Source organism: Dipodomys merriami, unplaced genomic scaffold (genome assembly GCF_024711535.1).
Source record: "Dipodomys merriami isolate MVZ:Mamm:240054 unplaced genomic scaffold, mDipMer1.0.p SCAF_15, whole genome shotgun sequence".
Taxonomy (NCBI): Eukaryota; Metazoa; Chordata; class Mammalia; order Rodentia; family Heteromyidae; genus Dipodomys; species Dipodomys merriami.
In genome coordinates this window covers 17,374,220-17,402,064 of record NW_027202826.1, presented here as the reverse complement: position 1 = coordinate 17,402,064, position 27,845 = coordinate 17,374,220, and the positions used below count along the sequence as shown (strand labels likewise).

The window sequence follows — 27,845 nt, the reverse complement described above, 5'->3', positions numbered from 1 at the left end:
CACACAACTGTAGGCATAATGTATAGTGTAGGATTTACTTTTCACCAGCTCAGATCTACAAGTCATTAGGACAATCCAAAAGCCAGAATTATGGTACTATGTGAGCTATTTGATGTTACTTAGCTAATATGTTAAGGAAAAAGATCCAGAATTTTGTAAAAAAATTGTGTCTTTTCATTTGGGGCAAACAGGAAGGAAGCCATCTGAAAGAATAGATTGGCTCAAGAAGAAAAGTGCATTAAGCATACCATTTACTAAAAGTCTTTCTTCCTCCGCAGATCCATGCTGAAGTTAATACCTGCTTATAAAGGTAAGCAGAAGCACTTCCAGTGTAGTGATACCCTGCACCAGCTGTCCAAGGGAACATAATTCTTCTAAGAAACAGAAAACTGGTCTTAACATTTAATTCTTTTCCCCATTCCTTTTCCCTGTTATACAAGATTCTATATGTTCACTGCATCTTCATGCTTCCATATAAGATACGGTGCTGAATAAAGACACCTGATGAAAGCCTTTCTTTATTTTATATATTTATTTATTTGTTTAAGAATCCCATTCTCTCACCAGAGATGGCAGTTACGTTCTAACCTGGGCATGCTAAAACTAAGTGAATGATGTTACTATGTGTGTGTTCTATCCTCCTCTTTATTACCTTATGCTCTGTTTCTTTGAAATTCTAAAACTGAAGAATAAATGTCATAGGAATGGGCTCAGTATTTTGATGTTGGATCAAGTTTTTGTACAAATAGGAGAACAAGTAAAAAGTGATTAAACTGTGGTAGCAAAACACATTCTGTTCCACAGCTACTTATTTGGTGGAGATAGATACGGTTATTTATTTTCTCAATTTCTTTTTGTGGTACAATGGATCAAACTCAGGGCCTCATGTATGCTACACAAGTGTTCTGCCACATGTGATATGCCCCTACCCCTATTTTCGTAATTTCTTGAGACAGAGTATTTGTCTATCTTTCTAGGGTACATTATGGTAACTTGAAACATATTAGAACATGAAACAATCCATTCAGGCCAATAAGCAGTTTTGTCTCTTCAAATATTGATTGTTTTTATGTTCTGGGACTTTATTCCCTCCTAGGAATTTTGAAATGTATCACAGGTTGTTTGAATCATTAGTTCCCTTCCATGCTATAGAGCAAACACAATGAATTCTTCTCTTCTCCCTGTGTTGATTTCCCACACTCATGTGTTTCCGTCCCCTCTTGCCTTTCCTACTCTAGTGATCACAACTACATTTTCCTTGGTCTAAGACATTGACTTTTTAACTTCCACAAATTAGTGAACACCAGTAGCTTTTCTATATCTGTTTGGCTATTTTACTTAATATAATGATTCTCAGTTCTATCTAGGCTGCTGCAAAAGACAAGATGACAAGATTTCACTCTTATTAATGGCTGGGTAATATTCAGTAGTGTCTATTAGCACATTTGCTTTACCTGTTCATCCTCTCTTAGATGTCCAGGTTGAGTCCGTGTTGTAGCTATTGTTAACAGTCCTGCAGAAAATATGAATTTGCCATCATCTTTTCTGTTATAAAGATTTCATCTGGACATATACCCAGAAGTGCAATCGCTAAGTCACATGGTAGTTCTATTTTCAGTTTTTTAAGCAATCACCATGAAACTTTCCATAATGGATATACTCATTTGCATCCTCATCAACAGTATGTGAGTGTCTCCTGTTTCTACATCCTCTCCAACATTTGTTATTTTTTGTCTTTTTAGTGATAGGTAGTCTAACTGACATAAAATGATATTCATTGTGGTTTTGATTTGCATTTCCCTGGTGATTAGAGAGATTCAGAATTATTTCCAAACACTTGTCAGTCATTTGTATGTCTTCTTTAAGAAGCTAAGTTATTATTTTTAGCTCATTTAAAAATCAGATTATTTAATTCAGTTTTTTGAACTCATTATTCTGGATATCAATCCTTCATTGGATGAATAATTTGAAAATATTTTCTTCCATTCTATAAATTTTCTCTAAAGTCTACCAATTATTTCCTCTTCCTCAAAGAAGCTGATTAGCTATATAATCCCAAGGATCTACTTTGCATTTCCCACTCTCTAGTGATCATGACTACATTTTCCTTCATTTAAGACATTGTTGAGCAGCTGGGAAGGTGGCTCAGAGGTAGAGTGCTTGCCTTGCATGCATGAGGCTCTGGGTTTGATTCCTCAGTACCACATAAGCAGAAAAGAAAGCCGGAAGTGGCGCTGTGGCTCAAGTGGTATGGTGCTAGCCTTGAGCTGAGGAGTGGAGGGACAGCACGCAGACCCAGAGTATAACCCCCATGACCTACAGAAAAAAAATAAAAAAGACATTGTTGATTTAAGTTCCACAAACTAGTGAAACCAGTGTTTGGTTTATTTTGCTTAATATAATAATTCCCAGTTCTATCCAGGCTGCTGCAGATGACAAGACTTGGTTGTCTATACTTTTAAAGTTTTAACTAATAAAAAGTCAGTGCTTATGTCACTGTCTTGAAGATTCCACCTGTGTTCTCTTGTGGCAATCTCATAAGGCCAGGGTTTACATTTAGGTTTTTGTTCCAACTTGATTGATTTTTATTGAGTTCCTTATTAATTTGTGCATACAATGTGATAAGGATACTTAGTATCGGCCTTGTGCATGTGAATATCAAATTTCACTACCACCATTTATTGAAAATAATTGCATTTTCTCTTCTGGCAACAGGGGCAGCTGCTAGTCCCTAAAACAAGATGATACTTAGTGGTTGGTGGCTTTTGTAGCCACTTGGGTTCTGGGGGATTAGCAAATGAGTTTTCTTCCTTCCTTTCTTCCTTCCTTCCTCCCTTCTTTCCTTCCATTCCCTCCCTCCTTCCTTCCCTCCTTCTCTCTCTCTCTTTCCCTCCCTCCTCTCTCTCGCTTTCTTTCTTTCTTTTTTTGTTTTTTGTTTTTTCTGTATTCTTTTTTTTTTATTGTGAGAATACCGTACAGAGGAGTTACAATTACATGGGCACGATAATGAGTACCTTTCTTATTAAGCATTGTTGCCTCATCTTTGTTTCCCCTTCCCATCCCTTCCCATACTCCCCCCACCTCCTCCCACCCTCTTTCTTTCTTTCTTTCTTTCTTTCTTTTCTTTCTTTCTTTCTTTCTTTTCTTTCTTTCTTTCTTTCTTTCTTTCTTCCTTCCTTCCTTTCTTTCTTTCTTCCTTCCTTCCTTCCTTCCTTCCTTCCTTCCTTCCTTCCTTCCTTCCTTCCTTTCTTTCTTTCTTTCTTTCTTTCTTTCTTTCTTTCTTTCTTTCTTTCTTTCTTTCTTTCTTTCTTTCTTTTCCTTCCTTCCTTCCTTCCTTCCTTCCTTCCTTCCTTCCTTCCTTCCTTCCTTCCTTCCTTCCTTCCTTCCTTCCTTCCTTCCTTCCTTCCTTCCTTCCTTCCTTCCTTCCTTCCTTCCTTCCTTCCCCCTGAGGAGAGAAAGAAAGAAACCAGCCAGGAAAACTGGAGCTGGACTTAAAGCATTTGAGGATCATGGGGTTTCCCCCCCCCCCCCCCGCAGTGTGGGGTGACCCGCAACAGGGAGCCAGGATTGAAGCTGCCCTTTGCTACTGTTCTTTTGCCTGTCACCTTTCTAACTGTCTTCAGTGTTGAGGATTTCTGTGACTTCCACAATTCTTCTTCAGTCGCTGTCCTACAGCTTGTCCTTTGTTACCCTTGTTCCAAACTTCCTGGGACATAGGCATGCTCAAGGCACCGCTAGTCAGACATCTTAGCCATTGTACATTTAAATGCTGAATTCCCAAACTTCACGGCTAATGTTCTACTTCTGACGTTGTTTTGAAAAACAAATCAGCCACAGAGAAGAACTAGGATTAGTGGTTCATGTTTAGGAAGAACCTCTGAAATGTTGATTAAAGCTGTAGAAACTTTATTGATGGGAATGGACTTATGCAAATAGTATAAAATTAACATAACTTCAAAAGATTCAAGTACTCCAGGAAACTTTTCAATGTGCTCTGATTTTAGAAAACTCAATCCTAATTTCCATTAATATTCCTAAAATTAACCGTTAATGATTGTTATCCGAGTGCCAGTGGCTCATGCTTGTACGTTCTAGCTCCTCAAAAGGTCTCAGCAGAAAAGTTGGTGCAATTCTTTTTCATTCATTAACCACTAAAAAGCTGGAAGCGGAGCTATGGCTCAAGTTGTAGAGCATCAGCCTCGAGGAAAAAGGTAAAGGGACAGCACCCAGGCCCTTAGTTTAAGCTTCAGTACCAGCAAACACACACACACACACACACACACACACACACACACACACACACACACACACACACACAAAGTGAAAGTAATGATGAAAGAAGTAATAATAAAATATAGCTGCTATGGTTATTAGTACCCCCAAAAGAAGTCAAGTGCTTTGTGTTAGGACAATGGGAAGGATACCTTTGGGGCATCTGAACAATCTGATACTCAACTAAAATGCTGAGTTGTTTCCAATACATTCCCTTGAGAAGAGCCCAGAAATGCCCCGCACCCCTAATCCACCTCAGAATTCACTGTATGTGTTGGCTGCCAAAGCATCCCGTGGCTGCACAGTCTCCCCAAGCAGCTCCACGTTCTGTGCATACCTAGGGCCCACCATGGCCTCATCCACATGATGCTGGTTTTCAGAAGCACAGAGAAGGCATGAGTTACTGGGGGAAATAATGTTCCACGATGTCTCCAGAGTTGTTGAAAGTATATTTTTCTATTGTTTTAAATCAGATGTCCTCACAATCATTGCTAAACATGGAGACAGTGCATTGAGCAGTGTGCCTAGGAATTAATAGTAAATTCTCACAAATTGAACACCTCTACATAGGGGATTTTTGTCTCCCTAGGCTAATATAAGTGTTCTAAGGACAGTGCAGGTAGGATTGGCTGAGCTTGAGGTGCGGTGTATATATTCTGTCGAAAGCAAGTTAATTAACAAGGGAGAAAAGGTGATTTTTTTTTTCCTCCCGGAATTCTCAGTTGGAGATGTTCACAACTTTGAATGACAGCCATGAGTATACTAAAGCATAAGTTCTTGTGGACAGTATCAAAACCACAAGATGATAAATACCATCATTCTTGCTGTGCCAATATAAACCCATGCTTTGCGCAAGGCGGCTTCTCTAATGAGACAACAGGTAATTGGAAAATGAATTGAAACCAAAATAACCCAATTCAGGATCTATATCTAGGTCAGAGTAATATAATCATTACTTCACTTTACATAATAACATGAAGGAAGTTTTATTAGACTTCTACTTAACTTGACAGTATAAAATGTGAGGGATTTAAGATGAACATCCTAATAAACAATGAAACATTTTAATTGATAGCAGTTACAGTGCATCTATTTAAAGCAATTCAGATATCCAGATGATAGGCACTTTGAGGACTATCATTTTTTTTATCATCATGTGAGGTAGATCTTACTGAGCAACTATCTTTATATCACTGTGGAGTCTATACATAGTTTTCTCTAGAGCGCAATAATAAAAAATATAAAATTATCTTGGTGGATGATATCATAGGGGAAAGTAAGTTCATTGCTGAAGATCATCTTCTCCTTCCAGGGTTTAAATATGTCTTAAATCTTGTAGCACAATGATGATAAAGAAAGACTGTATTCCAAAAATATAAGCTGTCTCACTTAAACTTTAATCTGCTAAGTTGAGTCAGAAACAAATAGAGAATTTGTGTCATCTCCAGGATTGGGAGGAATGTGACATTGAAACCCATTTTCTTAAAGAATGATTCTTACTTGCCTAATTCTTAATCTTTTTTTTTAAGCCAATAGACATGTAAATCAAAGACAGCATTTTTATATTTGTACTAAAATAATACATTGCATATTGTTTACTAAGGAGTCACAGAATGAATTTTTAGCAGAGAAAAGATTACTTCCCCAGATTCTATGCCTGAAGCTATTGCTTTTACTTAAGGCAATGAAATTCATCCCTAAGGGTGATGATAATTGCACTACAATGTCAAAGGGGCTGGCTGGTACAAATTTTACTACAATGCTATGAAGATAAAAAAAAAAAACCTTTGCTTTTTGTTAAATGCTAAATCTTTGTTGTTTTAAAAGCTCAACCAAATAAATGGATCATTTAGGTTATTTTGAAGTTCACTTTCTCCTTAAACAAACTTCTTGCTGGATGCTGATGGCTCACGCCTGTAACCCTAGCTACTCAGGAGGCTGAGATCTGGGGATCTCCGTTTGAAGCCTGCATGGGCAGGAAAGTTTGTGAGACCCTTACCTCTAACTAATCAGCAAAAAGTCAGAATTGGAGCTGGGCCTCATGTGGTCCCGCACCAGCCTAGAGAGAAAAAAGCTAAGGGAGAGAACCAGATCCTGAGTTCAAGCCCCAGTACCAGCATAAAATAAGAAGAAAAATCTCTTTCTGAATATATATGTAATGGCTAGAATTTTAGCTTAACATTCAAGTGAAAATGTATCTATAGGTTCTGCTTTTCTTGGAAATGGTATCATATAATGGATAATGCATTTGCTAGTTCTATCAGGAAGTTATTTTGCTTACTGGATACTAGCATCACCACCAAAACAGAAGTTCTATAATTTTATTAAAGAGAATGATTTGGATTATACACTTAAGTCTAGATAGGCATTCATCTTATTAATTGTAAGCTTATTGAAATAAGTTTGGTGTATTCTGTTCATAGATTTGTGGTTAACAAACTTGTCACTAATAGAGCTATAAATTCAGTCTGTCAATCTTTATGACATACAGCCCTGAGTGCCATCCTTATAACGGAGTCATCACATTGACTCCTAACTCTTCTGCCTTGTTGTGGTCAGAACCGCTCAACTTCCAAAGGACTACCTTTACCTAGCAGTCTGCTTTGATAGTGCATCATGTTCTATAAGCCCAGGTACTGCCTTCATTGATTTTCGGTTTTGGACCAATATCAAGTCCCTGGTTGGCCAAGAAGAACATGGATTAGAACATTTCCAACTTTTGGAAATAAGGGCAAGTAAACATTAAGTTACAAAAAAGTTTACTTCTCCTCTGGCTGCTCGTATCTTTGGATTTAGCTTGATATATTAAACATTCAACTCCAGAAATTTGAAATTCAGCCAGCCAATCTGACCTTAGAGTTTCATGCCTAAGATTCCAGTAGAGAATCAAATGTTGATTTACTCTGAAGAGCTCTTACAGATATTTCATTTGAAATTTTTATCAGTTTTCAAGAGCTGGATCTTTCCATATAGGCTTGAATTTGAAAGTACTCTCCAAAAACCACTCACACATAACGAAAGGCCCACTGTTGTTTTATAAGCATTATCTTGACAAATGCTGAGTTCATGTGCTGGAAAAGTAGTACAGTATACTTATTGGAAAAAATTCCAAATCAATGTTAGATCTTGTAATTAAGTGAAAAAATAGAAATTGTGACTTTCTTTTCAAATTCATGTGGAGTTTTGGATGAAATTTAAGAAATGGAAAATTTTGTCCTTAGAGTTGTTTCTAAGCAATTCCATTCTTGTTCTGATGCTTTTAACTGGATTTGTCAAAATAGCCTAATTTTTGTCCTGAGTCTTCCTGTATAGGCTTAGAGAGTCTCTTCAGAGTTCTTATATATTTCATTTTAGTTTTGCAGGTTTCTGTAATTCTGAATAAAAATTTAACATACTGTACATAATTTGTTCTTAACTTTCTTTGAACCTTCAGTCTTTGACAGATGGCTGCTGCCAAGATTCAGCTTGGGTGGGAGCTAAAGTTCCAAGAAACATAAGAATTTGTATGCATAGCTAATATCCCCCAGGTTTATTCCTGCACTTCACGTAATAAACAGAGACCTGAGCCAGAGCTCCTGCCTTCTGGGATGGCCCTTACCAATGATGGCTTTGTCTCTAGCCTGAGTCCCAGGTCCCTCGTCTGTAAATCAGACGTAATTGTGTTTGTCATCCCCTTTCCTTCACTGGGGAATTTCATGGATTGCAAAACCACATAGCGCTTGACAATATAAAATGTTACAGTAATGGGGAAAATGAAGAATGACCTTGTCTTGCCAATGAGCAATCCAGTCCTAGGGAGTGAGTTAGGCATCTGGGATATGAATTAACTCTCTGGCCATTGGGGCACCATTTTCAGTTGAGTGCTAGAAGGCATGGACGGATATACTATTTTCACAGGAAGCTAAGGTACGATGCCTGCCTTTTAAAAGTAAATAAAAATGTACAGGGAGGTATTGGATACTTCTAGGAAATCCTTAAAAAATTAAATCTGGGAACTCATCCAATTCTTATAAATCATTATCAAAATAACAAATGTCCAGTGTTTATCTAGTTTATCCAGTAACATATTTGCCTGCTTCCTATCAAGTCCTCTGAAATCTGCAGCAAAGACTAGAAGCATAAACAATATTGTGACTTTCCTTCAGCTTATTATTGCTTTTGGTTGTATAAATTTATACAACCTTCATTTTGGTAAGAAATTATTAGCTGGGTGCTGCTAGTAGGCCTTTAATCATAGCTACTCAAGAGGGTGAGATGTGGGGCTCATAGTCAGAAGCCAGCCCAGGTACACAAATCTCCAATTAATAAGTAAAAAGCCAGAAGTGGAGCTGTGGCTCCGCTGGTAGAGCACTAGCCTTGAGTGAAAAAGCTAAGGGACAGTGCCCAGGCCATCAGTTTAATCTCTAATACAACTACACACTTGCATGCACACACAGACACACAGACACACACACTTACACATTTATTGCTTTGTAGTGAGATATATTCTTTTAAGTTTACAACCTAAGTTGTAACCTAAGTTAACAATCAATGTGTATTTATTTGCTAGGCCTACTGTAATGAAGTATCACAAACTAGATGGCTTAAACTATAGGAAACTATTTTCTCCAGGTTGTGGAGACTAGGAAACTGAGCACAATGTTGTTGACAGGATTCACCCCTCTGAGCTCTGTTTAGGTAAATCTATCCCACACCTCTCTCCTTGCTTCTGCTGATTTGCATCTAGTCTTTGGTGTTCCCAGGCTTGAGTTGCATCCCTTGATCTCTGCCTTAATTTTTACATGCTGTGTTCCTGTGTGAAAGTCTGTCCACATGTTCTTTTTGGAAAGATCTCCATTTTAATCTTATTTTCAAAATAAGAAAGCTATGTTCTCAGGTACTTACTAGAAAATTGGAGAAAGGGGAGATATAACAAAATCTTATTGAATTAATGGTGTTTAAACAAGAAAAACTTATTATGTTTGAGTCTATTTTTCCCCCACAGTCTTCATAGCTATTCAGATTTCGCTCATATTTCCTTTTACCTGTTGGCTTTTGCTTCTTGAGTTTATAACATTCCAGTTGATTTTATTCAAGTGTCCTACAGATGCTCTCTCCTAGCCTTTGTAGAATAACTTCTGCAGCTTTACTCTTGGTGGAATTACCTCTGAAATACACGTGTTAAGTATTGTGCATTCACTCCAGATTTAAAGCTTGAAAGCCACACACTTGAAGACAAGACTTTAATCTTTGGTGGTTCATATATAACCTCAGCAAAGCGTGTTTATTTACCTGTAAAGGGATTAAATAGAGTTTTAGAGACACTGAAAATAATGTAGGAAACCATTTTACAGAATGCTCATGACTTAGCAGTGCTTAGGCAATTGACCTGTTTTTATTTGATTACTCAGACTGGCTTAGTGTTATCTGTATACTATAGAAAAAAATCTATGGAGTGCTTTATACAAATTTTCAACAAAATTTGCTAAGTTTATGCCAGTGTTTTGTTACATTAGGTTGTTGTATCAGATACCTATTCCATACTCAAGAGCAATGCACTTTTGGTTTTCGCTTCTTAAGTGATTTTTTATTAGCAAGTATTTGTTGTGTGTGAGGGGGGGGTGTTGCTGTGACATTTCCATACGTGGACACAAAGCAATCAGATCAAACTCACCACTTCCATCTCTCCCGCTCACACTTCCTTCTCCCTTCTTTGAACAATCCCAACATGTTTCCTTGTGCTATTCTAATACTTGAAGTACTTTGACCTACTCAGCTCAATCACCCTCTCTGGTGGCCTTCTGTCTTGTTACTCATGTCGTTCATCTAGCCTAATTCACTGTCCCAACTGGACCAGGGAGAATCATTTAATTTTCACATGTCATAACTCATCTTCATATGGAGACGAGTGTAGAATTCTGACAGAGCTATTGTGGAAGTCAAAGGAAGTGGTATTCGTAAAAACAAAAAGTGAAATGATACACTGCCATGCCAAAAGGCAATCTCAGCGTCAGCAGTATTTGGTCCGTCAGAAGCAAAGCAATAATGGACTACTAGCTTTCTTGGTCAAAATTTTTGAGAGTAAGATGAGGAATCTATTTTAAAAAATCTATCCAGAGAATAATTGTGGTAGCTATGTTTAAAAGCATCAATCTTATATATATATGTATATATATTTACTGTAAAGATACTGTACAGAGGGGTCACAGTTACATGAGTAAGGTAATGAGTCCATTTCCTATCGAGCATTGTTACCCCCTTCTTTGTTTTTCCCCTACCATCCTTTCTTCCCCACCTCCCCAACTCCCCCCTCCCCCCCTAAGTTGTAAAGTTTGTTTTAAACATAGTGTCTAATACACCTCATTGTTCAATCTTTTTAAAAATGATACTTTTATTATCTTGAAGTGGCCTACGAAGGAGTACCAGTTAACAGATGAGTGTTCCAAGGCAATGTGTGTTGATCAGTGTCATCCATTTCATCATTCTCCCTCATCCCTCCCAAACCAACTCACCTCCGGTTTTCTCCCCCTCAGTGTTAAGGATATGCATTGAACTTTATGGCTGCATCCCCACTTCCTCTCTTCATTTGTCTCCATCCTTCCCCAGAGCTCATCTCACTTTTGAGTACTCATTTCCATCCACTGAAGCAGAGAAATAACAAAAGTAAAAAGCTCCTGCAGCAGAATAGATGACATGGAAGACAGAGTTTCTAGGCTTGCAGACAAGGTAGGTACAGCAGAGAGAGAGAGAGGAGGTAATCATACAAAACATACAAGAAGCAAAAAAAGGAAGAAGAATATCAATCATGAGTATGAATAAAAGAAGCAACTTTCTGGCTATCTGTCCATGTGGATATGAAGGAGCTAGTAAACTATTAGATAGTCAAGTACCAACAATCTGTGAACCTCCCCACTAAGGAAAATGGATAGATATTAAAATTCAATAAGCTAATTGCAAGGAAGATATAGACAGTATATAGTTAGCTGTCAATGGAATGGTATATAAGTAAGAGAAAATTAAGGAGAAATTTCAATACCTGTTTCTCCAAGGAATCATTGAGAATACTTTGCCAAACCATGAATAGAATTTGGGAAATTTGTTGGTTAATGCTGTCAACTTGATTGGATGGAAAGGAACCTAAGAGATTAGTGAGGCACACTGCTATGTGTGAATGCAGGGCATTTCCAGAGATAATGGCATCAAGAGAGTTCTGACTAGGATCAAAAATCTGAATAGGCAATGGGAAGGTGGGGCTTCATTGTAGGAAAGAGCCACTGGAGACGTGGCCTTGAAAGCCCTCGGCCCCTTCTCTCTACCCCTCTGCTCTTAGACACTGTGAGGTGAGCAGCTCTGCCCCACCACCTGTTCCCTGCCATGATGCTATGCAGGCCTGGGGCCAACTGACTGTGGACAGAAATCTCTGGAACTGCGCTTCTTTAAACTGCTGCCCTCACGTATTGGTCCCAGGGACCGAAAGTGTGACTCAACTCTGTGTGAGTCAGCTCAGCAAACCTGGGGGGCAAGACAAGATCTTGAGATAAATGAAAAATGATTTGGTTTTGGCAACAAAGCGATTTAAGAAATGTGAAAGGTAGGGCAGGACAGAATATTGACTATGCAGAATTTCATACAATAGAAGTTAAAGCATGGTCTTAGGTAGTTCTGTCTGGTTTTGGGTCCCAAACCATTACTTATTCTTATCTGTATAAGATATATTTATGTATCTAAACTAGCCTTCAACAATTAATGTTATCTGTGCTATCTAGCTCACAAATGGAGAGATTAATTATAGGATCTTATGAAATTTTGGAAGGATTAGAATACAGACACACACACACACACACACACACACACACACACACACACACACACACACACACACACACACACACACACACACACACACACACACACACCACTGCACACATATATCCCACATTGCAGATCTGAGCCACCTTGGAAACCTTTGAGGAAGGTTTGCCCCTCACTACTATGTCTATCACTACAGAAAAATGAGCTAGTCCCCTTCTGTATCTCTTTCAGCTTCATCCAGTTCCGGTATACATTTTGCAGGAGTAAATGGAAAGAACACACAGCTAGAAGTATTAGGAACCAAAAGATTGTTCACCTGGACCAGAAATGGAATCAATATGTTGTTGTTTTTTTATTTCATTAATTAAAAATATTTAAAGTAGCAGTGGAAAGTACATGCAGCCTATTTTAAGCTGTAATATGTTTATTTTTTCTGAAAATTTGCAGGGAAGCAAGGCCAAAGGATTTATTGAAACCAAATGCTCACTAGGATGTCCAGCTGAGCCATGAAACAAGTGGTGGAGTTCTCAGTGTTTTCTTACAGTTTGTAAAGGGGAAGCAATCATTCATTTAGTACTTTCCTGTACTTAGCAAATGAATAATGGCCCCTTTCTCCGATCTCTAGTTGGGGTTTTTGGCTCTCAATCTTACTGGTTTGTGTTCATAGCTTTATTTCCTTTTCATTCTTTGGCTTACATTCAAACAAAGGAGGATAGTTAGTTTAACTAATGTCTTTTACTTGGTCATTGATTTCTGTCTGCTTCAAGGGTTTGTTTGGCTGGTACAAGGTGACATAGGACATTTTAGTTCCCCAATGTTCCCTCTGAAGCAGAGAAGCTCTTCTGGCAGTGCATCAAGACTTGTTTGTTGTTTTTCTAACCTCTAACCTCCTGTATGGGGCTCAGATTGGGACTGTAATGCGCCATTTCAGAATATATAAGAGGTTAATTCCCATTCCTGCACATGTTTTTCTCTTACGCACAGGAAAAGACACAAGAATTATACTGATGGTGACAATTTTAGAGATACGAAAGAGTTGAATATATTTATATTGCATCAATAGATTCCTATTCTATATAGCTATGTAAAATATAAAAGTACAATACAAAGAAATAATTATAGGTATTGAACACTCCCTGGGAACTGAGAATTGTAAAGAATACTATGTATCTATATTTGTATCCATCTATTTATTTATCGAAGCATATATATATAATTCAGTGATTATAACAATCATGTATTAAAGCAACTATCTTCATTTTACAGATTAGCAAATTGAACCTTAGAGAGATCAAGAGCCTAATCTAATGTCATACCTATGCATTTAGAAAAGCAGTGTTTGAACAAGTTTACACTCCCACCAACAATGGAGTAGGGTTCCCTTCTGGTCACATCTCCTCCAGCATCTGTTGTTATTAGAATTCTTTATTATAGCTATTCTTACTGGGGTGAGGTGGTATCTCAATGTTGTTTTGATTTGCATTTCTTTTATGGCTAGTGAGGTTGAGCATTTCTTCATTTATCTATTGGCCATCCTTCTTTCCTCTTCAGAGAAGTTTCTCTTTAAGTCTTTAGCCCAGTTATTTATTGGGCAGTTGTTTCTTTGAGGATTTGTTGTTGGGGGGATTTAAGTTTTTGAGTTCCAGATATATTTTAGATATGAGACCCTTGTTCATTGTGAAGATCTTCTCCCAATCTGTGGGCTTTCTATTGATCTTGGAAAGTAGTATGGCGGTTCCTCAAAAGACTCCACTTAGAGTTCCCCAATGACCCAGCAATCCCACTTTTGGGCATTTACCTAAATGATCACAAACAAGACCATACTAAAGCTACCAGTACAACTATGCTTATTGAAGCATTATTTACCATAGCTAAGATATGGAACCAACCCAGATGCTCCTCAGTAAAGGAATGGATCAAGAAAATGTGGTATATATACACAATGCAATTCTATGCTTTCATCAGAAAGAATAACATTGCCCCATTTGTTAGGAAATGGAAAGACTTGGAAAAAATTATATTAAGTGAAGTAAGCCAGGCCCAAAGAAACATAGGTCCCATGGTTTCCCTTATTTGCAATAACTACTATATGCCTGAGACAAGCAGAAAGGGTCAGATAAGTTGATGTTAGGCCGAATGAACTCCAAGATAAGGACTCAAATGGTTTTTCTTTCTTGCTATTGTTTCTAACATATTTATAAGATGATTTCTTTGTTGCTTTGTATGTCCCTCCCCCATGGTATAACCTTGTTTTCACTGTATTTGATGTTGGAGAGGGGAAAGGAAAAAACAAATTGTTTAAATAGGGATACAGGTGGACCCATTGCAACAATGAGATGTACTAGATGTTATGTCCAAAAATGAACTTTACAGTTTTGGCACTGGGGGGAGTCGGGGGTTGGGTGGGGGGGAGATAGGAAGGGTTGGTAAGGGGAAACAAAGGAGGAGGCAACAATGCTTGATAAGAAATGTACTCATTACCTTGCTCATGTAATTGTAACCCCTCTGTACAGTATTTTCACAATAAAAAAAATAAAAAGAAAGCAGTGTTAACATTCAAATCAGGTAGCCAGATTCCAGATTCATAGATGATATTGTATATATGTGTGTGTGTGAGAGAGAGAGAGAGAGAGTAAACAAGAGAGAGAGAGAGAGAGAGAGAGAGAGAGAGAGAGAGAGAGAGAGAGAGAGAGAGAGAGAGAGAGAGGAGGAAGGGGGAGAGAGGAGAGGGAGAAAAAGAGTTGTAAACTAAGATCTTAATTTTTTTTTAATTTTATGTATTGTAAAGCTGCTGTCCAGAGGGGTTACAATTACATGAGTAAGGTAATGAGTACATTTTTAGTCAAGCATTGATGTCAGTATGAGTGTAATTCACTAAGCAGTTTCTCAGAAAAACCACAAGCAAGTACTTAATTTCACAACAGATGGACTGCTAGTTTGTTGTTTTATTCTGCCCTTTGGATGTTTCAAACTATTTTCTGCTTCAAAATTTCCATGAGGAAAGTCAAAGTTGGGAAACAATGATGAGAAAGAATAGAAATTGTAAGAGGACTATCTATCAGAAAAACACATCTAAGATACACTTCAATAAGCAAGTGAAAAAAGGGATCCTGCTTATCTATAAATGGCCCTTTAATCAGCAAGAGCATTAAGAAAAAAAATCTAACTTTACCTAAAGTTTTGTAATAAGCTATATCTATGTCGAACAAACATTAACATTATTTGCGTATGCAAACTCCAAGGATTCTTAGCTGTCACTTGTTTCTATTTCCTTCTTTTCAGATTTATTCTCACCTAGCGAGAAAGCAGTAGTTTGCTGCCAATGACAGCCAATGCCTACTTAAAAAAAAATCTTTGGAATTCATTTGGACTATTCGAGACAAAGAAATACAGAAACTACCAGCCTGTATCATACACTTCCTTCCACCAAACAAATCTCATAAATTCTGGCAGTCACTATCAGAGAAATCATCTATGCAACTTCTTTTGATTTCTTACCATTTCTAGGCTATACAGTAGCTGATGACAGCTTGTGCTAGTTACTGACAAATCCTCAGCTTCTGTTTTGTCTTCTTTGGGCCCAACTTATGACAGTGAAGCCAGCCTGAAGAGGTCAGCCCGGCAAGGTACATCCCTAGTGATTTATGCAATGCCACTTTCTTAATGATTAACCTGAATAAATCATGCTGGTATTTTCAGCAGTGATGTAGCTGCCCTTTATATTCTTACCAATTTTCAGGGTGAGAAGAAATTAGCCCAATCCTCTCTCATTGATCTTGTGAGGAAGATTGAACTTCATAGCAGGAGTTCTACTGGTAAACAATGAACACTACAAATAACGTACTGGCTTACTTTTTCATCAGTAAAGTTTCTCATGATGTTTTATTCTCGTGATTGGTCTAAATCAGTGGGCCTATAACTGTTGTTTTCAAAACCTTTTAGTCTAATTGGAAAATCTTCCTCCGTACTAGTAATAAACACTCACTAAACTGTCTGCACCTAATTGAGCTATGGTAATTTATGGGCGTTCTGTACTGATTTTCTCTCTTTAATCAGGCAAACTGCTTTATGTCTTTAACTAATGAAACCAGGAGTCCACCCAGATGATCTGATCAAATGTCACCAGTGAAATAAATCTTCATTACCATTGGCAAGTTCCAAACCTGGTCTCCATCTCGAGTTAATTACTGTCTTACAACTGTACTTTTATTAAATCGCAAAACACCTCTTACAATGTTTCTTCCAATGATGCCTTCATCACCAAATCCCTGCCGGCAAGACTGTACTGGCCTAGGAATAAAAGTGAAGTGGAGTTGAGTGGTCCCTGGTTAGTTCTTGACAGAGGGTTGCTCTTCAAGCAGGTCCTGGTCACAGCCATGATCTGAGAACATCAGGTGTCTGGTCAGGTGATCACTCTCACATAAGCCCCTCCCATTGCCATCTGCCAGCTGAGAAGATCATCACCTGGCTGGGTAGATGTTTGTGTTCTGCTGGGAATCTTCAGAACAGCAAGCAAAATAGGTGTCACCTGCCTGTAGGCCCTGCAACTCCTGCTTCTGCTATCTCGGTGACTTTTCTACCAGCATTTTCCATCATAAAAACATTCTCTCATTTCACCTTGGTAAACTCATGCTAACCCAGTTTAGGAAAGAACAATAGGTACACCAAGGCACTGTTACAACACTTAGCATATTTCTATAATAAGTTTTTGTCCCAATAAATAGGTATTATTAGAACAACATTTATATTACAACATTTACATTACACTGACAATGTTTACCCCTCTCAACTGTTCTCAGCAACACAGATGACACATTTTGAACATTTCTTGTTATCTTGCCTGCTTCATTTTACAACACTTATATAATCTCAAAAACTATGCCACCTCCCCCAATGATTTAGTTGCACAAATAAAACAGTAACAAACAGAAAAGGGATCAAAATAGGAAGAAACAATATTACCCATGAGAATTAAATTAACTCATGTTTAAGTAATATTTACTCAGCATTTACTCAAATAGTCTTCTAAACAAACCACAAACGTTATGTTCAAAACCCTCTCAAGAGGTAGTTCTCATTAAAAGTCCCACTGCAAGTCTCCTTTAAAAGTCCAATGCTCTGATGAAGGGATAGAGTCCCATGGCTAACACCTGTCAGAACTAGAATGTGAAGCCAGATAGAAAGTTTGCAGTTCATGCAAAAGGCTCAAAGTAAAGGACAAAAAGTAGTGAACTGATGCCGCCTCGGTTATACAGATTTCCGCTCAGGACAAGCACAGTCCTATGGTTTGGACATTGTATCTAAGGGTTCTTGTGGGCGAGGCAGGGTCCCCAGGTGGTGGTGTTTGGAGATGGTGCAGATGTAAGAGGCAGAGCCTAGCACGCGGGCCTTGGGGATGTGTCTTTAAGAAAGACTCCAAGTATTTCTCTTGGGGCCCTGGTTAAGCCTTATGAGAGGATGGTTATAAAAGCCCCGCCCTGGCTTTTCCCAGTCTCGCCCCCTTGCGCCCCATCACCCATGATGGGGTACAGCTGAGAAGGTTCTCGCTGGTCTTGAGTGGATGTTTCATTCCTGCTCTTGAATCTTCAGAACTGTGAGTAAAAATAAGCTTTATTAAACATGTATATATTCGGTTGCCTCGTGTTTTTAAGTTATAGCACTTAAGAATGAACAAATACCCAAAAAAAGCTCTACAAACACTACTGGTAAACACGGTAAATGAAAAGATTGAAAACCTGCGAAGGACCAGTGTGAGCGTGATAGTGAGACAAGCAGAAACGGGCGGACAAAATGATGTTAGGCGAAATGAACCCCAAGATAAGGACTCAAATGGTTTTTCTCTCTTGCGATTGTTTCTAACGTATTTATGATTTCCTTGTTGCTTTGTACTTCCCTCCCCCCACGGTATAACCCCTGCTTTCACTGTATTTGATGCCGGTATAATTTGTGGAGGGGAAGGGAAGAAAATTGTTTAAATAGGGATACAGGTGGACCCATTGCAACAATGAGATGTACAAGATGTTATGTCGAAAAAAAGAACTTTGCAACTTTGGGGGTGGGTGGGTGGGAGGGCAGGGATGGGCAGGGGAAACAAAGGAGGAGGCACCAATGCTTGATAAGAAATGTACCCATTACTGTGCTCATGTAATTGTAACCCCTCTGTACAGTATTTTCACAATTAAAAAAACATTCATAATAATAATAATAAAAAGAATGAACAAATATACCTTGTTTCTCACACTGAGTGCCTATAAAGGCTTTGATAAATTTAGGGAAACTTTTTCCTGTTACTACTCCCTTGAAAATTCACATTGCGCGTTAATGCCTGTGAGAAGACGTACACTGAAGATGTAAATATGACCCGGAGAAATCTGGTATTTACATACCTCCTCAACAGGACAGCAGTGTTTTCTAGAAGACTCACTAAACTCATGCAGAAATAGTGTGGCATGGTGAATTGCCTTATGGACAAGTCATATTAAAGCTTTGTTTACTGTGGTTCATACAAGGGCACTGAATGCTATATTCAGCGTTTCTGTTACAAAGTTCCAAAAACAAATGCCTCACTGCAATTTAAAAAATATTTCTTTTTGCACAGTCAGATTTCACAGTCTCCTTAGCTGAGTGTTTAACACTGGATACATGGAGGGAAACTAAACCAGTATGACCTTCCTGTGGTTAGTAGAGGGGGCAGATGGAATGGATTCACCTTCTGCAGTTTCTAAAATTATAGCTGAATCAATTTATGCGTTAGACTCGTTGCCTACTATCTAAGATTGTGGGAAATGCTTATTCTCAGAGCTTGAAAACATGCTTTAAAGTAGGACACTTTTTAATTGCACTAGACATAAGTTTTTATTTCATTAATGGAGATCTTTTTTTTTTCTCATTTCAGCACTAGGTCAATTGCTGAACCTTGGATATTTATATTTTTGAAAAGTCTCATATAGCTTTTTTTTTTTTTTTTAAAGTTTGGACCTATAATTGCCTTTTCTATACTCCCTAAAATGTCTCTACACAAAATACTGCAGTTTTGTTTTGTCCTTAGGTGGTATTAAGTGGTTAAAAGTCTAAGCACTATACTGGTGAGAAGGTGGTTGGAAACATAGTTCCCCATTTTTCAGCTGTGTGGATTTGTCCAAGAAACTTTATAAGGACAAGCCACAGATTCATGATTAACTGTGTGGTCAACAGTAATGATGGGCTGACACGTTGCTTGTCAGGTATGGAGAACGGTATGTGACAGAGGCCGATACTCGTTCCTCATGTCATAACCTGAAACTTTGGCTGGTATAAGAAATGCTATTAAATCTGTTAAAACAGATTTCTGGGAACTATCCTCAGACGTTCTGAGTTAGTAGATCTGGGACGAGGCTAGAGAATCTGCTTTTCTAGTAACTTCTCAAGTTAGGACGAAGCTGCTGTCTTGAAGACCACACTTTGAAAATCTCTTCAATAGGATGACAACAAAATGGTTCTCTACAAAGGAATCAAGGCATACTGTGAAGAAGTTTTTCCATGGATTTCATCACCTGCATATATCAGACATTTAAGAGAGGTTGGGGCTGTTATTATCTTACCTAGAACCTGTTGAGCTTATGATTTCTGCAGAAGTGCACAGAAGTTTTCAATAGTCATCACTGGTTTTTGTACTGGCCTTGGTGGGCTTCCTTTTTCCTGAAGACCTATGACTCAAGATGAATGTTAGGCAGTAGCATTTTGTTCCTTTGTTTTTCTATCAAGTTTTCTTATAAAATAATGGTCATCTGTCACACTTGAACCCAATTGTCCATCTTCCAGGTCTGTCTCTATGGCATTGTTAGACTGGTTCCTCCCTAAAATTTATCCGATGAATAGGAGTGTTCATGAGTCACCGGGGGCCCCTGAGTGCGCTGCCTGGATTAGAATCATTGAATAGTTCATCTTTTCTCCTTAGAACAGATGGGAGCAGCTGGAGTAAATGATAGACAGAAGGAGAACAGACTTCATTATACCTTCTGAGTTAATATTGACCTGGGAAAAATATGATGATTTCAAAACATATCCTGATAGCTAGGATAGCTTTCTTAATTAGAGGTAATGTCAGAAAGGTGGCTATTCCCCAAAATTCCTGCTCAACTACCATCTGCTACTAATAAAGATTTGTCAATTAAGTGATGTTAAGAACTAGTTCTAATTACCTTCCTAGCCCTGTATCTGGTTCCCTTGCTGCTCTTTGATGGCTTTAATCGAAGCCTGCGTGTGACTCACGGATTCTGTTTTTTGCTGATTCCTGTCTGGATCTGCAGAAATCACCATCATCAGAGTTGCTCTCTAAGCAGTGATGTTTAAATATACAGATCTCAGACTTGGTGTCTTTACTGTGGTTACTTGGATTACTCTGTATGGTGCTGACAACAGTTCTACATACAATTCCCAGGAATGGTATTTGTCAAGTGGCCCATTTCTCTCTCTGGTATTTTTATTTTTCATTCTCACTTAAGTAATTGTACAAAAGGGTTTCGATTCAACATGGCAATTTATGAGCACAATGCATCTTGATGGTCATTCCCCCCTTAGTCCATCCCAACTCTACCCATTCCCTCAAATTACCTGTCACAAATGTACACAGAGTATTGTGACCATTGTCACCATTTCTCTGTCTTTATCTTTCCTGTCTCTCTCGGTGTCCTAACCCCTTCAGGCAAAACATGTTTCTCCTTCCTTGGTTAAACTGTCAGTTAATTGGTTAAAGGAGTTGCACCATGGGAATCCATCCCTGTGTATACCATACTTTAGTCAGTTTATTTTTGGTTAATTCGGTGATGGAATCTTCCTTGCCGCTTTATGTGTGTTGAGGATGGTGTCTTAGCCTGCTGTATCAATTCTGCCTTTAAAAGTAATGGGGCCGTATTTGAGAATCTCTAGTTTTCAGTAGGAAAATTTTGTTTTCTCTGCTTTGGGTTCTGATGAGAGAGAACAGAACAATAAGAGCAGCATTATTTCGAAAGTAATTTAAGACTGCTGGCTCTCTGGTTGTACAGGAATAATAGCTTTTTTGCCCTTTGAGTGCCAGATAGAAACGATGGCATTACAGGTCTTATGTTGCCATGGTGTTTTGGAGAAAGGATTCACCTTACTGCTTCGATCTGAGGAAGTACAGCTTGATTGTTGTACTGAGCTCTGTGCAAGTGTACCTCCGTAGTGGTGCCTGGGATCCACAGGAGAGCCACGAATATCTGAATTTATGAGTTTTTTTGTATTAAGCATCTGTTCAATTCTTGCAGTAATTATTTTAGTAAAAGCTGGAGAGGAAGATCCTGATTATTTTCCTCTGTATCATGTGATTCAAAAATGCGAGAAGATTGAGGCAGATATCCTTCATGGAGCACTTACAGGAAAACCCATATGCCATTCGTTAGAAAAACTATCAATATCTTAACATCTACATGCAGTTGTCTTTAACATTGGTATTAACTCCTCCAAACAACCAACGTAATATGAACAACTCAACACCTAGTATACCAATGTACAAAATAGCTAATTAGTTTTATGCCTGTGTTTATGTGAACAATTGCAAATGTAGTTTTTTTTTAACATGCTTGTATAAATAACTGTCGTAAAGCTAGAAATTCATACACTGAAAAATGTCACCAGGACTTGAAACCATTGCATTTCAGAATCAGGACTTCAAAATCATCTAGTTTCAATAATTTTTCAGCTTGACTGTGTGTTAATAGCTTTGGAGAAATACATAATATATATCTCATATCTGAGTCCCTTATTCATTATGCTTTTGCCATGGGAACTTGGTTGAATAGTTTTGCATGTTCTACAGATGATTCTCATTGAACTTGTAATCATTTCCTAGAGCTGTCGTAATAAATTACTACAAGTTGGGTGGGTTAATATGATGACAAATTATTCTCTCACAGTTTAGATGTCCAAAACCAAGGTGCTGAAAGAACAATATTCTCTTTGGAAACTGGGAAGAATATTTTCTTCATTCTTCCTAGCTTCTGGTACTTGCTAACAATCCTTGACATCTCTTGCATACAGCTGCATTTCTCCATGTTCTTTGCATTCCTTGGTGCATATGTTTTTCCCCCCATGCATCTGTGTGCCTTTCACCTGATGAGTACAGTATACATTAGACTAAGAGATGATCTTAAACCAGAATGTTCTCCTCTAAACTTCATCTCCAGAAGCCTTCTTTCCAAAGAAGGCCACATTCACCAACCGCTCAGAGTTGAATAGGCCTGTCCTACTATTTGGCCCTTTCTAGCACTGTAAATACAAAGTAGAGACTAGACTCTAAATTTCAGGTGGTATTAAGCTTAAAATGTAGAAGTTAATCAACTTGCACTGGTTCTCTATCCATAAGAAAGTTTTCCTCAAGTTAAAACAATAAGCCTAAGGGACAAGAATCAAGAATTGCCTTAGTTGGGTGGTTGGTTGTAGCCTCTGATATTTTAGAGGTCATGTGGAGTCCCAGGCTTTGTTGAGACTGTTGGAATATCCATTTCTAATCTTGTATTTGCTCTTACTGTTGGTTGGCTGCAGGTCTCAGTTTCTCTTCATAGAAATGTTCCTGACATGGCAATCACATCCATCTGAATATATAATCTTGTGTGCGTGTATGTGTATGTGCGTGTGTGTGCATGCACACGCATGCTGGTACTGGGGCTTGAACACAAGGCCTTGCCCCATTCTTGTTTGGCGTTTTCGCTCATGCTAGATTTCTATCGTGTGATCCCTATTTCCATCCAGTCTTCTGGCTGTTTATCTTGGAAAGGAATCTCTTGTATTTTTCTGCCTGAACTGGCTTAGAACTTTGATCCTTCAGAGCATGCAGTGTCTAGCTTTTATGTAGACTGTATTTTAAGAAGTACTAGGAAAAATAATTGCCTTGGGCTACATACTTAATTCAAAACCATTGTCCTTAAAATCTGTGACCTTTGCTTTGGACCAGATCACGATGAACTATGAAAGTGATGCTTTCCTTTTGTGGCCACACTGTAATCATCCAATGATTTTACCCTTTGCATACATTAACTTAATCAGAGTTTACTCTGTTTTTGAACACTAAAATTACATTCAAAGGAGTCTTAAATTTGTATTGAATCTACAAGAATGATTCCCAAATCATAATGCTCTTTGCAGAAATAGTGCCATACATTTCTCACTACTCCACTTCTGAAGAAAGGGTCATCAGCCTACTGCTAAATAATCTGAAGCCAGTGATTAGTCAAATCCAACTGAAAGTACAACAAAACTCAGACCAAAGTCCAATACACTTTTGGAGAGTTTTCTTATATAATAGCTGTCACATGATTATACATTTTAATAAGGAATGGGATGTAGTTCAGCTTGACTAGCATGTCGGAAGCCCTTGATCCCATCCCCATTACAGGATTAAAAAAAAGATAAGATGTGAAAAAAAATTAAGACCTGTTACAAAGGAAATGAACAATATGGGGTTCAAAAAACCAGATTCAGAGATGATCCAGATGTTAGAATTTAGAGACAAAGACTTTAGAATAATTATGAGACATATGGTATGTGTTTTAGAGAAAAGGTTAGCAACATAAAGGAATGTTAGGAAAAAAGATGGAAAATATAGAAAGTAAATGAGCAGAATTCCTAAGGATACAAGAAATGATACAAAATTTGAATAAGCTATTTAATAAACTAATATAATCTGGGTATAGACAAGGAAAGACTCTGTGACAGTGAACCGATACCCACAGTATTTGTCAAATTTGGAAACTTTTGATTATAGACAGGGAAGTGCTCAACAAAATACTAGCAAATCAAATTAAGCCATATACACAAAAGAATAATACATTCTGATCCATATTTTATCCCTGTAATGATAAAATTTGTTGAGCACTATTTTTTTGCGTCAGTTGAATTTCCTGTACTAAGAAGAAAATAATAAAGAATCTCAAAAGGAATCAGTGCTGACATTTGATAAAATTCAGAATCCATTTTGAGAACTTTTCAGAAAATGAGAAATAAAAAGAAACTGCAGCCTGACTTGGAGCATTTATGAAACATTTACAGCCAACATACGACCTAATGATAAAACATCAATCATTTTCTTCCTCGGAGGCTTGACATAATGCCATGATATCAGTCCAGGTGGCAGTGTTATGAACTAATGTATATATTGGGAGCACCCGTTCTTACAGATAAACAGAGGTATTCTTATCCTGGTATGTCTTGTCCCATGCTTGACTCCTCCCCCTCAAATTTGAAGATGCGTAAACTATTGCAGATTTCTCAGGCTTTTTTTGTATGGGTTATGTGGTCTTGGGGGATGAATGTGGGCCTTCTGCTGGCAAGGCAGGTGCTCTACCACTTGAGCCATGCCTCCATAGTTTTTGAGTATAATTTGTTTTTCAGCTAGGATCTCACACTTGTGGGTCAGCCCTAGATAACAAGCCTTCTACTTCTTCCTCCTTAGTAGTTTGGCTGCTGGGTGTTTGTCACCATGTCCAAGGCCAGTAGTTTTTTTTGCCATATAGTCCCAAATTACCAACACCAAATTGATTGCAAGCACAAGAATTTCCCAGGGACGATTCTGTGCACTTATTTTATCTCTGACTTCTAGGGAAGAAAACTACTGTCAAATCTATTCCCTGATTAATGCTTGAAAGTAAGGGTATAAATATCCAGCCTAAACATGGCCGAAGTTCAACTGTACAGAAAGCATACCATTGGGCTTTCTCCCAACCCAGCTTGCCAGTTCTTCTCCTCATCTCATTTGGTCTGGAACCATCTGATTTACTCATAATTTCTCTTATATACTATTCTCAATTTATGCATAGAGAGATCACTAGATAGTAACCAAATGCCAGTATCTTCGTAGGTTCCCACAGAAGAAAGGAGAGTAAAGAGGTGTGTTGACAGAAAGAATTTCAATTAAAATTTCAGTAGTAAAGAAAGTGAATGGACTCCCCTCCCCCCCCTCCTCCTCAGGGGAGCGGGGGACTATGCATGCTTCAGAACTGGAAATGACATGGTGAGTGGAGAGGGAAGGAGAAGACTGATCATCCAGAGGCCTGCATGTCAGACTCAGGGGCTGATACTTTTATTTCCCTTAGGCCAATACAAAGCTATTAAGGGTTTTAAGCTGGGAATGGTTTCGCTGCATGATTCACTTTCATTCTAAGAAATATTACTGCAGTGACAATGTCAAAAGTGAACTTAAAGGGGCAAGATGAGAGTCTTGGAAACCATTTAGGAAATTGTTAGCATAGTGGGCCGCAGAATGATGATGGCATAATTCAAGGTGCTGGGGTGGAGGGAGAAGGACAGATTGAAGACCCTGAACAGATAGCACTTATTGGTTCATTGGACATGAGCCTTGACATAAGATAATTATATTTTAGCCTATCCTCCATCATACATCAAAGGCCATTTTTGTAACACTGTGTGTTACCCTCTAGGTTTTATACTTCTTCATGAAAGCATGTGGTTTTCAATTACCTTGTTAAAAGGTTGGATATGTTCATCCATTTATAATGTTTTCTTTTTCATTGTCAGTTCCTAAGGTAGCAAAGATAAAATGAATCTTTGAACTCACAATCACATTCCTTACCAGCAGAAAGTCCTAAACATTATCTTCAGACATACACAAGATAAATACAAGAAGCAATTTTCATCTGTTGTGAGTTAGCTTAACATGTTGGTCTCCATGGATCTTGAACCAAAGGAGATATAATGAAAGAGATAGTTCAAAGTGTTTTCCTTATTACCCCTAAATTATCCCAACTCTCTCTTTATATTAATATCTGCAACTAAAAACTTTGTTAACATGAAAGGGTTAATCCTTGGCTTTACTAATTATGCTATACCAAATATAATTCAATTTTCATAAGTCAAAGATATTTTTATACCCTTAAAGTCATTATTGTAAATATCAATGATTAATTATCCTTCAACTCAGTTTATATTCAGTAATGACTTGGTCCATTAAGCATATCAATGGAAGAGTAAGACCAAATTCCCTTGAGCTGCTAATGACATACTTTATAAAATAACATGGTTTCAAGGGGGGCATTTGAAGACTGAGCTTTGAAGACTGAGAGTACATGGTGGGTGTGGATGCATGGTAGAGCAATGGCCAAAGGAAGGAATGTGTTCCTTCATGGGACCTGCCCTTCCTGATATGTTCCCAGGAGAACAGGGACTTAAGTAGGACTGGAGATGAACTGGCGAGAAGATGTAAAGGGGGTAAGAATCTGAGCAGTAACCAGTTCTACTGTTTTTAAAACAAGACTTCTAAGTCCTGTGATCCTCTCCCCATGAAGGAAGAAGACCTAGGTCTCATCCCTTGAGTCTGCTGGTGACGGCTGGTCCAGGGTAATGTGTTTGAAGTGGGTCTATAGCAGTGTGCAGTGTTGTAGAAAATGGTGCCTCCTAACTTCTGTGCCTCAAACTGCTGGCTCTTGGGCTGTCAGACAGTGGGAAGTACAATCTGTATAAAGAGACTGTGTACCTAAACACCTTCCCACCCACAGCATGGTGGGAAGCCACCACTGTCAGATGTATAATCAAGAAAGTTTTTCCAGCAACCATCAGAGTCTTTAATATTCAAGGTAACTTGAGCAAGAGCAACTTGATGGGCCATATGAACCCAGAACCATGTGGTATAAAACAAATGGATTGGGTCTGACATCATCTATTAGTTTTGAGGGATGATTTGTTACACAGAAATAAGCAAATGATCAGAACAAAGATCTGCATCTAACAAGGATGGCTAGTCCATTATAAGGCTTTGAACTTGAGTGAAAGAAATGGCCACATTTGAGTAGATGATTGCTCTGCTTTATATTTTAACAGAATTACTGTTAAGATTTAATTGGATAAAACTCTGGGAGGGCATTGGATGGCAGGAGGGGAAATTGTGACACTGATATAGCTTACACTGAAGGTTTGAATTAACAGTGATTTGAATCAAGTGGTCGACAGCCCAGTCTTCTCTTTTTTATTTTTGACTGGTCATGGGGCTTGAACTCAGGGCCTGGGCATGATTCCTGACCTCTTTTGCTCAAGGCTAGCACTCTACCACAGCTCCATTTTTAGTTTTCTGGTAGATAATTGGAGATAAGTCTTTCCTGCCCAGGGTGGCTTTGAATTGTGGTCCTCAGGTCTCAGCCTCCTGAGTAGCTAGGATTATAGGTGTGAACCACCAGCAACCAGCTCACAGTCTTTTTTAATTAGTGTGCATTAATTGGACAGAGGGCTTCACTATAAAATTTGTATTCATGAATACAGTATTTGATCAATTCTACCTCAACTGTTACCATTTCTTACTTTAAATCCTTTAAAAACTTTGTAAGTTTCTATTGTTCCATTTTTGTACATAAAGTTGAAGTAATTTGATCAAATTCCACTTCTGGGCATATATCAGAAGGAATGTAAGTCTGATAAAATAGAGATAATTAAGTAAGATTTCCTGAAATATTCAAGGTGGATGTAGTCCATATATATATATATATATATGTATGTATATATATATTTAGTCCATATATATATATCCACCTTGAATATATATATGTATATATAGAGAGAGAGACACACACACACACATTATCCAAGAAGTGACACAGTCCAAGAGCATGCAGTGGCATGTGAGCAGGCACACACTAGCAGTATGTCAGCGTGAGAGTAGGTTTCTGTATGTTAGAGCATGTAAGATATATGCATGTGTGCTTTGGTATGTTCAAGTTTACATGTGCAAGATCCTGTCCAAGTGTGCAAGAGTGTGTATACCACATACAAAAATGTGCAAG

The 27,845-nt window shown here is 38.2% G+C and overlaps 1 protein-coding gene and 1 long non-coding RNA gene across 6 annotated transcripts in view; one reads left to right on the top strand and one right to left on the bottom strand.

Moving 5' to 3' along the window:
• Stpg2 (sperm tail PG-rich repeat containing 2) overlaps positions 1-16,168 on the top strand; it is a 272,154-nt gene extending 255,986 nt beyond the window's left edge. For 2 of the 5 annotated variants that reach the window (XM_070022307.1, XM_070022305.1), the window contains one exon: positions 279-716. In XM_070022307.1, the coding sequence (XP_069878408.1) occupies positions 279-289 (11 nt within the window). In that variant the 3' untranslated portion in view covers positions 290-716. Of the gene's footprint in view, positions 1-278; positions 717-10,857; positions 10,978-12,294; positions 12,328-15,345 lie in introns of those variants that run through there. The other 3 variants (XR_011371903.1, XR_011371904.1, XM_070022306.1) reach the window with 3 other exon arrangements.
• Positions 8,997-15,682, bottom strand: LOC138826918 (uncharacterized). Its single transcript, XR_011371905.1, has 3 exons — positions 15,562-15,682; positions 10,764-10,892; positions 8,997-9,543 (listed from the first exon to the last, which is right to left on the bottom strand). It is a non-coding gene; the product is annotated as an uncharacterized lncRNA (long non-coding RNA).
• Positions 16,169-27,845: the final 11,677 nt, after the last annotated feature.